The sequence below is a fragment of the Telopea speciosissima genome, chromosome 7 (genome assembly GCF_018873765.1).
Source record: "Telopea speciosissima isolate NSW1024214 ecotype Mountain lineage chromosome 7, Tspe_v1, whole genome shotgun sequence".
Taxonomy (NCBI): domain Eukaryota; kingdom Viridiplantae; phylum Streptophyta; class Magnoliopsida; order Proteales; family Proteaceae; genus Telopea; species Telopea speciosissima.
Genome location: NC_057922.1, coordinates 27,992,400 through 28,006,032, shown reverse-complemented (window position 1 = coordinate 28,006,032; position 13,633 = coordinate 27,992,400). Strand labels below are relative to the sequence as shown.

The 13,633-nt window shown below is 38.2% G+C and overlaps 1 protein-coding gene across 4 annotated transcripts in view; it reads left to right on the top strand.

Annotated features, from left to right (window-relative positions):
- The window catches only part of LOC122667338 (DNA repair protein RAD50), a 66,404-nt gene that overhangs the window by 18,458 nt on the left and 34,313 nt on the right, over positions 1 to 13,633 (top strand). For all 4 annotated transcript variants that reach the window (XR_006333788.1, XM_043863596.1, XM_043863595.1 and 1 more), the window contains exons 6-12: positions 5,740 to 5,968; positions 7,230 to 7,408; positions 7,509 to 7,679; positions 7,961 to 8,065; positions 8,151 to 8,258; positions 8,363 to 8,574; positions 8,703 to 8,795. Coding sequence is in view for 3 of the 4 variants with exons in the window: in XM_043863596.1 (XP_043719531.1) it covers positions 5,740 to 5,968; positions 7,230 to 7,408; positions 7,509 to 7,679; positions 7,961 to 8,065; positions 8,151 to 8,258; positions 8,363 to 8,574; positions 8,703 to 8,795 (1,097 nt within the window). In the remaining variant the exon portion in view is untranslated. The remainder of the gene's footprint in view (positions 1 to 5,739; positions 5,969 to 7,229; positions 7,409 to 7,508; positions 7,680 to 7,960; positions 8,066 to 8,150; positions 8,259 to 8,362; positions 8,575 to 8,702; positions 8,796 to 13,633) is intronic.

Below are 13,633 nucleotides of genomic sequence, written 5' to 3'. Positions count from 1 at the left end.
ATCAGGAATTGGTATCGACTGGCCGATCCAATACCGATTTTCAAACCATGGCCTAAATGCCTTCTATTTTGTTTCTCTAGAACTCTCTTGCTTGTGTTTGAAGAGTTACTATTTGGTTGTATTTTTGCCAAGTTATAAATAAAGGAGTAGGTGATGATACTGCCCAACGATTTGAGAAACAACTTAGCCTTGAGCTTTTTTGAGTTCTGTGAGAGACAGAGCATGGTTCTGTGGGATTCGGAACTGCTCCACTGTGGGATGCAGTAGGGGAACCTTGGTGGGATGCCAAGGGTTGAGCTGGTGAGAGACCTTCTTCACAGTTAGGTGAGAGGCGTAACATACCCTTCTTTCTTCTTCTCTTCATACAATTAAAGACAGGTTCTGTTTTCTTCATCCCTATGCATATTCATGATCTGTCTACCAATCTGTTGTGCTTTTCTTAATATTAAACTGCCAACTAACTGCTGATGGGTTCTTTTCAGTTTCAGATCAGAATCTTGTGTCAAAACAGTTCACTCACTTTATCGATTCCTACTTCTGTTGATAATTTCTGCTATGTCCTAGTTCTATTACAGCAACCTTTCTTCTTTGTTTCTGTTCTCTATTAGTCACAAATTACTGATGCACTTACTATTTTGGTTCATCTGAGTTTCTTGATCTGATTTCTTGTTTCTATTTTGGAACTTGACTTGCTAGTTTTGCGTCTAGTTGCTATTTCCCAATAGTTTTTTTGGGTGAATAAAAGAATTCAGTACCAAAGAGAGAACAACAGAGACCCCAAAAGGGGGGGGGGGGAGAAAACAAAAAAAATACAAGCTAACACAGCCTCAAACAAAGGAGGAGGTCAGCTGGAGGGAGGAGAGGGGGAGATCCCAGGAAACAACAATATGTCTATTCCTTGGTGAATCAATATAAGGGGAAGTTACATTTGAGAGCTTTGCTTTGATGTCAAAGGAGATGGAGTCCCAAATCTGGCCAAAAGTCCTGGAGTTGGAAGTCCATTTCCTAAGTTACGCTCCATCCAAATTTGATTGATGGTAGCACAAAAAGCCAGTTTACCAACTGTGTCGCATATCAAAGAGCCCGAGAAAGTCATATCAATTCACAACCATTCCTTGGAGAAGGAGAGAATTCTCCATCTGCGAGGCCAGCATTTGACAAGGATTCCCTTCCATATAGCCGAGGAGAACGGGCAATCAAAGAAGAGATGTGCTGGATCTTCTATTGCATTCCAGCGAAGACTGCAAGAAGGGGAAACTGGGATCTGATGAAGACGGAGGAAGGACTGCGTTGGGAGGTAGTTGGTGAAGACGCGCCACACAGTGAAGCTGTGTTGGGGAATGTGGCCTTTGAACCAGACAAGATTTCTCCAAGGAGCCAGAGCACTTCTAATCCGAACAAGGTTCTAGGCATCTTTTGATCTAAACACACTAGAGGAAGAGGGGGTCCAGGAGACACAATCACACCTCCTAGAAGGTCCTCTAGGGATAGAGGGCAAAGCATCCCAGACTTCATTAAGACCCAGGTGGAGAGAGGGGGGGTTCCAATCTCCATTGGATATAATATCAGCAGCCCACGACTGCCTACTCAAACCACAATTGTATATAGCTCCGGGACTGATCGAGTGAATGAGGATACCCTTAGGGTGCCAATGATCCAACCAAAGAGCAGTAGAGGAACCATCCCCATTCTTGGAATGAATTGCATAAAGAGCCGTTTGCCTAAGAGAGAGAATCTTGCGCCAGGCCCAAGAAGCATCTGATGTGGAAGAGACTGTCCAAATAGAGTCAGACCGAAGAAATCCGGAGTAGATCCAATCTACCCTGTTGAAGTACTGTTCATGTGACACTGTTCACGTGAACAGTGATTTGGTTGATATGTGTATCTTCTATTTTCCTAGTCCTAGTTTCTAATTATGTCAAGTCCTAATTCTTCTGTGAGTTGTTAGTCTTAGTTTCAGTTTGAGTTGTTAGTTTTAGTTCTTTTCCTATTGTAACTTGGAATCCTATCATGATTAGGAATTCCTAATCTGATTAGGAGTTCCCCTTTCTATTGTAATTTGAGATTATAAATACAAGCATTATGAGGGAGACTGATAAGTTTAACAGTTCTCTCCTCTTCCTCATCTTTTCTTCTCTCTCAAGGTACTAGTTACAGGTCCTAGGTTTTCTACATGGTATCAGAGCTCATGGTCTGAAGTTACCCTGGGTTATCATCGTCTTGCCGGTTTAAGAGTTATGTAAGGTCTCTGGTGTGGTGAGCAGCCACCGTCACCGCTGCTGCATGTTTATAGATATTCAGTTTTTTGTTTGATTTTTGTTGCTATGGCTGTCGATTAAAAGTTCGAAGCCTTGTTTATGTGTCGGTTGCTTGCCGCTGTTCCTTTTTGAGGACTGGTTCAAAGGTGGAAGAAGAAGGACATCCACCTGCAATTTTCTGCTGGCTGTGTTCTTTGTCTGGGGATGGGGCTGCTATTACTGCCCTTTTATTTTTGTTATCATGGAGTGATTCTGTTGGAGAAGATGACTGCTGTTGTGTGAATCGAACCAACATCTGAAGAACCTTTGTTCGTTGAAAGTGCTGTCCTCTTTAGAAGAAAAAGGTCCTGCTGATTTACATATTGATTTCCTGCTGGGTTGGTTGCGGTGTTTGGTGCTTTGGTTGTATGTTGTTTGCAGCAGCTGTGGTTTTCTTCTTCCCTTTGGACTACTACTCTTCCCTACTTTACCGTACCGTCGGTTCGAAGACAAAGGTTTCTCGGTTCGACTAGGTCCTCTCCTCCTGAGAAGCTAGTGAACAGAGAAGAAGGTGTTCTTCGATTTCTGGTTTTCAGGGTTGATTATTGCTGTGGGAAATTTTATTTGGATCGATTCATCAATTGTCGCTGTTGTTGTTTACTTCGATTGCTATCGAAGGTTTGTTTGTGGAATTAAATTCTGGTTTTCTTCTTGCTGAATTGATTTGATGCTGTGGGTTGCTTTCGCTATCAGAGGAGATTGAAGGACCTACTTTTGTTTGCTGATCGAAAAAGTAGAAGACCTGCTGCATCTTGATCCATCTCGATCTACCGTATCTGAACCAGATCCGTCAGCTGCTGGTTCGAAGTTTGAAGACAACCTTCATCAATGGGTCCTTTGGTTACCGCCTCTCTGTTTCCCCTTTGTTTCTGCTGGTTCAAAGCCGTGACTGTCAAGAGGTAGAAGACGGTCAAAACTCTTTGCCTTTTGCAATCAATTCTTTCCTTTTATGAGTTGGTTTCCCATGTCACGTGTTGCTATATCCTTTGGTCCAGGATTTATCAAGAATGTGTTTTCTTACTTTTCTCTAGTTGTGTGACTCAAGAGACTTGGTTCTTTTATTAGTTACTCTATTTTATTCCTTAAGTTTCCCTTTATGCCCTTATCATCTTCTCTTATCTACCTCTGTCCTTATATTACTGCTCATTCCAACATTACCTTTTTGCCTTGGGTGGTATTTGTAATCAGATTTCATCTAAATTACAACTATGCCATCCCTTTTTTAATTGTGTTATTTACAATTCTGCCATTCCCCTTGCAAAATACTGGTTATTTACGGAACTGCCATTAATTTAATACATTCCCCTATTTGATTACCCAATTGACCCTTGAAATTCTGGTTTATTACCAGTTTGCCCTTTGGCTTGGTTTGTATTTAAAAAGTGGAATTCCACCAAATTACAGTCATGCCATCCTTTTTTTCCAACACCATTCCCTTTCAATAATTCTAATTCCCTTCATATCCCATACATTTGGCACATACCCATAACCCCTTTGGAAGTTAATGGTATTCTCTAATTTGTCATTTCTTCCTTTTCCATTACCCTTAGCACCTCTTGGAAAAATCTGGAATATTATGTTTTTGCTCTATCTCTTACATCATCTCTGTTATGTCCACGTGTACTACACGTGAGGGGGGGGATTATGTACAGTATACCAGCAGATATTGCAGAACGCAGAACTTGCAGGAACATTGGTGCAAAACATAGAAGATCAGTTTTCTCCGCCATTGCCATTGGGTATCCTTCGTTATTGGGTTGAGTTTGCTGTAAGGGGGAGATTGAAGTATTGAAGATATTTGGTTGTTGCATATTTGAGGACTTTCAGTTGGGTTGATACAGTGTTTTTCCGCTGCCTAATTCAGCTCATTTCCGCTACTTGCTGCTCTAGTTATTTAACTTCAAAATTTTATGTCATTATGACAATCTGAGATTCATTACTGGTTAGCTATTGAAGATCGTTAAAAGTTGCCTTTTTTTGGAAGAAATTCTAGTCCCGGTTTGCTGATCATGTCTGTCCAGGTTTTGAAGATCAATTATTTCAAGTTCTTGAAGGTTTATGTGGGAGCTACATTCATCTGTCAAGCTGGATTCTGCTGCAACTTAGTTTCTTCTCATTTTGTTCAAGTTGGGCATTGATACGTTGTATGCGCCAACTTGAGGGGGAGTGTTTGCATTATTATGGAGTTCTTTTTTTTCCTTTTAGTTCAAGCTGGATCTTCTTTCTTTACTTATTTGTATAATCCAGCTTGAGGGGGAGTGTTGAAGTACTGTTCATGTGACACTGTTCACGTGAACAGTGATTTGGTTGATATGTGTATCTTCTATTTTCCTAGTCCTAGTTGGGGTCGTAGTTTCTAATTATGTCAAGTCCTAATTCTACTGTGAGTTGTTAGTCTTAGTTTCAGTTTGAGTTGTTAGTTCTAGTTCTTTTCCTATTGTAACTTGGAATCCTATCATGATTAGGAATTCTTAATCTGATTAGGAGTTTCCCTTTCTATTGTAATTTGAGATTATAAATACAAGCATTATGAGAGAGACTGATAAGTTTAACAGATCTCTCCTCTTCCTCATCTTTTCTTCTCTCTCAAGTTACTGGTTACAGGTCCTAGGTTTTCTACATACCCAAATGCTGATATTTTCCCAATAGTTACTAAATCTGGACTCGCTATTTTAGTTACTTTCTAATTCTGCTCCCTGTTTCTGATTTCAATTTTAGTTTCTATTTTCTAGCTTCTAAATCTGGGAGTTGCTATTTAATAGTTACTAATTTTGGCAGCTTACTATTTTCTGAGTTTCTAAATCAAGGTGCTATTTGGAAGTTGCTAAATTCTGGTTTCTATTTTGAGTCCCTAATCTCTATGATCCTGGATTTACATGAGGTTTTCTAACCCTACTCATCTAATCCCTTGAGTGATTAGAATACTACATTATACTGAGATTGTATTTTTGAACTAGCCCCCCCGCACCACCCCCCCTCCAAAAAAAAAATAAAATATAAAAGAGTCTCTCTTCTTCCACCTCCTTTCCAGGATGTCTCTTCTAAGACAGATCAGATGCAATGGGCCCAACAGACTCTGCTTTCAGGAAATATTTATGACATAGTCCCTTTTTTTGGGGGGGGATAGGGGGGGCGGGGGGCGGAGGGGGGGGATGCTGCAAGCCTGAGAATTTTCTATTTTTCTGTCCTTTCACTTTGTTTTCTGTCCATACACATTCCATTGAGCTACAGTCTGCAAGTAATGGTATAATTGATCATGCAGCAAGTTTCTCACTGTTTTGTTTGCCACAAATATCTGTGCTTCACTAACCTGTCAGAAGTTGAATCATGGTGCATGTGCTGTGTTATACTTGACTTAAAAGCATTTTCTTATAGTTTTAATATATGAGAAATCTCTATTTAAAGAATATGTTCCCACTATTCTGAGGTTCTGTTCTTGCAGCTTCGAGAAAACATTGCTCAGAATGAAGAAAGTTCGGAGTCTCTAAAAACTCAAATGCATGAGCTCGAGAAGAATGTACAATCTTTGGAGGCTAAGATCCATCATGCAGAAGCAATGCTAGAAGAGTTGAAGAACCTACAAGATCAGATATCAAAAAAAACTGGTGAAAGAAACACGTTATTTAAGCAAGAGCAGGATCAATATGCTGCTCTTGAGGAGGAAAATGAAGGTTGGCATGGCATAACATGGGCAAGAAATTTTATCCTAGTTTTCATATTCTGTTTTGCCTTGTATCAAGGTTTAAGAACTCAGTTTCGACCCTGGTTTCAACCAGCCAGAAACCAAGATATGGTCGAAACCAAGGATTTTTTTCCCAGCCAACTTGATGAAATGGTTTCGAGGCCCAAAAATGGTTTTTTTTTTTTAATCTAATTTTTGCTATATGGCCTATTTTTGACATTTTAAACACGATGCATGAACTATTTTCACCAAAAAAAAAAAAAACACTCAAAATGGTATTGGTGGTTTTGACCCAAGTTTGATAGTGTATATTGTTCTTGGACATTGGCTGGAAACCAGGCTAGGCACTTATTTATGCCAAATATCATTTAAGTAAAACATTTACTTAAGATATTATTCATAAATAAGCAACTATCCCCTATTTGAATCCAATAAAAATAGTTAAAAAATAAAATTCCAAAAGGATAAAAAATCAACCCCCTAATTCAAGACAACAACTCGATTTTCGGTGGGAGGTGCAATTTTCAACTTTCTAATGCTTGGGTTTTAGCTCATCTTGAGTTTTCTAACAAATTCAAGATTGCTTAAATCTGATTTATATTGAAGGAGTTATGTTCTGGTCAAACTTAATTTAGTGTGCGTGAATGCTGTTTAAAATCTCTCTAAATGAAAAATATTTTGCAGACATCAAAACAAATGAATATTTACCGCACTTTTGGTTTTTAGAATGTTTTACCATATTAAGATTTATGAAAATTTTAGATTTTAGAAAAACCCAAGCATTAGAAAGTTGAAAATTGCACCTACCGTCGAAAATCCAATTTTTGTTCTTGAACTGGGGGGTTGACTTTTTATCCTTTTGGAACTTTATTGTTAACTATTTTTATTGTATTCAAATAGGGGGTATTTGCTTATTTACTTAAATGATATTTGGCATAACTAAGTGCCTATCCTAGTTTCCATTCAGGTTTCCTCAAGTTTCGATGGGGATAAGTGACACTCATATAGGTGTTTAGGTCGAACTTGCAAAATGTGGTCGAAACTGGTCGAGTTGGGTTGAAACATGGGATTTTTTAAAATCGCATAACAGCTGATCTCGGTTTCTTGTGAAATCGAGATTTAGTTCCATGCTTGTATGATTGTATCTGCATGATTACATCCCCCTAGCGGCATTATGGGTTTGCCATGGGCATAATTGCTTTATTCCTTTTGACTTTTTGGTGATTGACCATGTTCCCTCTCTTGTTCAGATACTGATGAAGAATTACAGGAATGGCAAACCAAGTTTGAAGAAAGGATTGCACTATTAGAAACAAAAATTGGCAAGTTAGAAAGAGAGATGCATGACACAGAGGAAAGAAGTTCTTTTCTTGTGGACACAAGTACTAAATCCAACCAGGAGATCGGCAAACTTCAAAATGAAGCTGAGGTATTACTGTACCTGATCTGCATACATGTTTTTGTTCTGCTAATATATACTGAATTGATTCCAATTGTTCTATTCTTAAGCACATAATTTTTTGTTTCAGGTTTTTATATCATTGAGGCAAAAGCAGGATTTAACCATTCAAAGGATATTTGAAAAGCATAATTTAGGGTCTCTTCCAAGTGCACCTTTTAGCTATGAAGTTTCTTGCAACCTCATAAATCGATTAAAGATGAGGTTGATGGATCTTGAGAGGGATTTGCTGGATAAAAAGGTGGATATGTCTGCGCTGAACCATTTAATGAGAGCGCCTGTATTTTCTGAAATTTAGCTGTGTCAGATGCCATATTTTACTCATTTTTGCTAATACTTGGACATACTTTCTTTTCACTTCTTCTATGATAAAGCCATGCCCTTGGGTTTTTTTTTTTTCTCTCATTTGCCTCATTGTTTCAAACTCTTTTGTGATTTACTTATTTTTTATTTGCATTTCTTTTAGGTTAGTAATATCTTTTATATGGTGTTGAGTTCCAATTTGCAATAAACTTATTTCAGAAATCAAATGAAGTAGAACTCAAGGCATTGTGGGACAGTTATGATGCTGCAAATAAACATTTCAATGGATTAGAACTTCAGAAGCATAATAAAATAGAAGCCAAGGTATTCCTGGAAACATCTGATTGTGACATTTTTGTTGAATCCCTTGTGTCTGAAGATGGATTTTGAATTTGTAGTTATGTGTCAGGAAGGAATATTGAGTTCCATTAAGAAAACGGAGAATGCCCGGGATCTGGAGGAACAACAACTTTTCAACTTTAATCTTTCTGACATCGATGAAAGGGAAAAGACACTGGTGATTATTGTGTTCAATTGTACTTGGTGCTACAAACTTACCTTTCAGTGTATACATTTAACTATTAAAGGCTATGCTAACTTTTCTTTATATTATATTTGCAGCAAATGGAGTATGAAAGAAAGGGACAGGAATTTAAGGAAAGAAAATTTGAGGAAAACATTCAGCAGTTGTTGTATGAAATACGTAACTTAGACAAAAAAATTAAAACTCTCAATCAGGAGAAGGACTTCATGGCTCGTGATTCGGACAATAGAGTTAGACTGAATGTCAAGAAGGAGGAATTGGAAACTTCCAGAAAAAAACATAGGAAGATGCAAGTGATCCTCTCAATTTTATTTGATTATTTGTTGCCTATGATGCCTGTTAAAAATAAAATCAACTGTATGTTCTTATGCAGGGTGGTCTTGAATTGGATGGTGACATAATTTATTTGGTTTTCAGAATTGATGAACACAAGGATAAAATCCGGAGAGTGCTGAAAGGAAGGCTTCCTTTGGACAAGGATCTGAAGAAAGAAGTCACTCAAGCCCTAGAGTTGTCCCTTGACTTTATTTAATTTTACAATACACTAAAATAGTTATAATTGAATTTGTTGTTTTGTGACTTTATTCAACTTTACATTACGGTAAAATCTGTATAATTGAATTTTCTTCTAGTACTGGACCATTGATCACAAATGATAGGACGATCGTGGCATGTTGCCTACTATTCCTTGGTTTCTTAATTTATTTAGATCTAGGTTCCAACATATGATTGTTGGTTTTAGTTTCGATTTTGACTGTTTTTTGGATTCAATACCAGTTGTATTGCTGATTGCAGATATTGTTTTATACTGCATGGGTTTTTGGTGTTACTTGCTGCTCTATAGTACTATGTTACGTATATCATAGATATAGTTAGAAATTATTTGGTCTTTAGTAAAGTGAAGCTGTTTAGATTTCTTTGATCATTATTTTCAGTTCCATAGGTCTAGTCTCTATAGATATACTGGAGGATATAATCATATAACTATGGAGTGATTTCTTATAATGCTATTTGGGATTTCAGATCAAACAAATGAGAGGGTCTTTGATTTTTAGGAGGGACACAATCGGAGATTACTGGCATGCAAGTCTGATTAGAAGCTTGTATAAAATAGTTATGAAAGTATTTTTGTACCAACTGAAAGAGGTGTTGGGTTTGGAGATCTGTACTCAACAAGGAGCTTTTCTTGTGGTCCGACAAACTCTGGATGTGATGCTGTTGGTTTTGAGTGTATGGATCCTCCTTTCACATGGGGTAATGGCTTGTGAATATATAATATTGATATAGAAAATGCAGAAGTTAATGTGGAGTGTAACTTTTAATGGGCAGTATTGAGGGAGTTTTGATCTATGAGAGATATGGCAAGGAGGTCTATCGTCACCTTTTTTTGTTTCCTTTTCTGTTTGTCGTGAAGGTGCTCAGTGGGATGTTGATTATGGGAGAAGCGATGGAAATGTTTCATGAGGTTCTGGAGGGGCCTAATGCACCTTCTATTTCTTGTCTTTATTATGCAGATGATGACGACTTTGGTTTTTAATTATTATTTGGGGGGTCTTGCTCCGGGAAATACTCAAGTAGCTTTGGGAATGATTTCGAGGAAATATGAGGGTATTTCCATCTTGGAGCTAATCTCTAGAAAAGTATATTATTGGGGTTAGGTTTAGAGGATCTGGATGCGATTGAAGGACAGGCAAGGTTATTGAGATGCAAAATGGTGGAGTTTCCTCATAAATTTTGGGTTCGGATTGCGGCTAATTTCTGGGCAACTTTGATCCAGGATCCATCTATTAAAAGGATGGAGAAGTGGCTGCCCAGGTGGAAAACGTGTATCCCTCATCTGAAGGGAGATTGACTTTGATGTGGAGTACCCTTCTTTCTTTTAGGTGTGGTATACTTTTCCTCATTTTGTTGTCCTAATTTTATTATCTTTGGCATCCGTCTTGGAGGGTTTTGAGAAATTTTCTGAATTTCCTGTGAGATGGATGCATGCATCTGACAAAAAGAAGAATTTGGTTCCATTTTTTTTTGGGTGCAAGGTAAGGGAGGAACACACACCAGCATCCAAAGTAGGACCACCAAGCAATGCTCCTTGGAAGTCAATCCATTGAGCTACAAGCCTCATTAATAAGACCTGAGGCCAATAAAAAAAGAAATTGTCAAGAAAATTGTTTTGCAAGCCAAAGAATTTGGTGGTTTTTTTATTTTTTTAAAGAATCATTAATAAAGAACAAAGTCATTGGAGAAAGCCAGGGAAGGGGGTTTCATTTCTTCTTTTCCTCGCAACTGCCGCCATAAGAAGGAGACGCTGGATTCGCGGTTTTGCAGCCACCAGGAGAGAGATTGAGTTTAAAGCATGACAGAAAGAAAAAGCAAGATATTTTCTCACAATCATCAGAGAAATGGAGATGATGAAATCGTCGGAGTTGTAGTGACTGGTAAATGACAGATTCTGGAAGCGACAGAGACACACATGGCAGATAAACTAGTATGATGGTGCTGGCCCAAGGGGGCAAAGGGCGCTCAAGATAGCATTTTCAGTGAAAAATTTGAGAAAAACTAAATATTCTGATAGATTTCGAGAAATCTGTAAAACTGAGACTCTATGAGACAGCCACCTAAAACATGGTGAAGATTTTGGAGGATGGCATGAAAGGACTTAGGTTGTCTACGTAAACTCTATTTCCTGTGTTATCCTGTTGGGTAAAGTCAATGTTGTTGAACTATGGGTTCTTGAAAAATGGCATCCCTTAGCGGTAAAAGTGGTGAGGGAGATATCCTATTTTGTTTGCCCCACAGGGAGTTTGGGGCTATCAGGCTATTAGGAGGATACAACAACAACAAACTCAGCCTTATCCCAACTTAATGGGGTTGGCTACATGGATCCAAACAAAACAAAAAATAGAAAACCGTAGTTATACTAAAAAACAAAAGGTGAAGAAAAGAAAGGAGAATAGGGATGGGGAAAGAGATGAGAAATGACAAAGGAAAAGGACAAATGGAAGATGGGAAATAAAAGAAAGATGAAAGGTAGTAAGAGGAAAAAGGCACAGCCCAACACGCAGGATAATCTCTGCTAAATGGGGTCTGCGACATGGATCCTTGCCCTCCAATAGGTTCTGTCCGAGGTCATACTTGGGACCAGACCTAGATAGAGATATCAAGCCAACCCCAGTAAGGAGGAGTGATATGATTCCCTTGTTGATTGGAGCTGCAGCTTGTGTTTGTGCTATTGTTTATGTGGGTGGGTTTGTGCCCTTCAGTTATTCTGGGGGAAGATCCCAAAGAATATGTGGGGTAAATGGGGTGGAAATGTTGGAAATGAGACTATCGTCTACCATACCCCCTTTATATGGGGGTATTCCTTAATTGAAATGTAATAAAACATGATCTACAAATGATAATTTTAATGCTTGAAGGTAGGAATAATTTGCAATGAGCTCAGGACAGAAGAGTTCTTGAGTGTGGCCGTTAGCTTAGAAATGTCTCTAGAGAAAGAGGGTTTTTGATGCAGAATTCCTGCAGGAAGAGAAGATGGGCTTGTTGTTTTGGTTTTGGTTTAGTTTATTGGTCCAAATGCACCTGTTATTTAGGTTTTGTTTAAGTTAGGCTTAATTGAGTGCGTAATGGGTTATATGGGCCATGAGCTTAGTATTTTTGGGTTTACTATTGTAATGGGCCAATTCTATAAGCCCACTATTGGGGATTTGAATCCTATACGGGATTAAGTAGTTAGTTTCTATTTTGGTTTTTATTGTTTTTTTAGAAGAATTGGAGGAGATTTGCATGGAGGATATTCTAAAAGATTGAGTGAAGATTGCATGGGCCCCATGTGATTTGTGTGGAGAGGAGATTATCTAGAAGATTGTTGGAATATTCTGTTAGATCTACTATTACTTTAGTTTCTATTCTTTTGTTATTTTGTAATGGGTCTTAGTTGTTAGTCAATATCTACTTAAGTAACTATTTTCTGTTTCTTTCCTTTTTGTGTTTTAGCAACTAAATCTTCTTTCTAGAAAGTTGTTATTTTTCTTTCTAGAGTTCCTTCTGTAAGCTAAGCCAAGACTTGCTATTCTTGTAACATAGCCTCTAATTTTATAAATACAAGCAAGGGAAACACATGCCTTTGAATTGAGTTATTGAGAAATTGGGGTTTCCCCTTTTTTGCTAGTGGTGAAGCTGTCGTTGGACTGTGGTGATGCAGCTCCAGCCCTTGGTGGTGATTCCAAAGCCATATCCTTCTTTTCTTTCTTTCTTCTCTCCATCTTGTTCTCAGTTTCAGCAAGCTACAAGATGAGTGTGTGGATGTCTGACAAGGTGAACTGAATCCATCTTCTTCTGATTCGATCCCCCTTCCTTAGTTCCTTAGTTCCTTGTGTCCATTCACTTTGTTTTGTATTGTATTAGTTTTTATTCACTCCGTGTTCTACTAATCTTCTTCCTAAGTTTCTGTTATTGCGTATCAATTCTGTCCACTTGTGTTCTCAGTCTACTCTTAATCTTGCAGCCCATCGACAGTCGGATTGAGCCCAATTTTGGACATGATGTTCCTCCCTAATAGTACTACTTCTGTCGAGAATTGCAGCAGCATCAGATCTTGAACTTGGGAGATCTACACGTTTTAGTAACTTACTAATTTTCTTTTCCATAAGTTTCTATGAAATTGCATTCATGAGAAGGAGTCGAGTCTATTATTAACGTATTAGCCAGCTTGATAAAATAGTAGGGCGCTTGAACTTGATCGACATCAATAGGCTGTAAGTGGCATTTTCTGTCCAGCGTTGTTATTCACTATTTAACTGTTGGTTTCTTATGATATTTTAGCCACAAGTACAGCAGGTTTAGGCCAGCCTCTGACCCTTTTTTCAGCCTCATCGGTTGGCGGGATTTTTAGTCATTGATCTTCTCTATTTCTGCCCTATTGTTCTCTAAATCTGGTTCACTGCGTTTCTGTCCTATTGGTTATTTTCTCAAATCTGTCCTAACAAATTAGTGGAACGCATCAGTTTTACCAAACAAACAGAAGGATAGATTTCAAATTTCAACTTAAACAAAAGCTGTTGGTACCCCTGCCAGTAGAGTGCATGGGTTCGACTCTCCTTTCTTCACTGAGTGCTTTAAGACACCTGCTCTTACTATTCCCATCCCCCCTCTCTCTTTGTAGCTCATGTGGCATTGTATTCTACTCTGTGTGGTGATAGATTGTGTAAAAATGATGTTTTTGTAACCCCCACCCCCCCAAAAAAAAAAAAAAAAAAAAAAAAAACAGAGCCTCCATCACAACTTTACTTCACCAAAATGTTCTGAAAAGGTAGATTTCATCCTTTCTGTTTGTATTTCATTCTAGATCC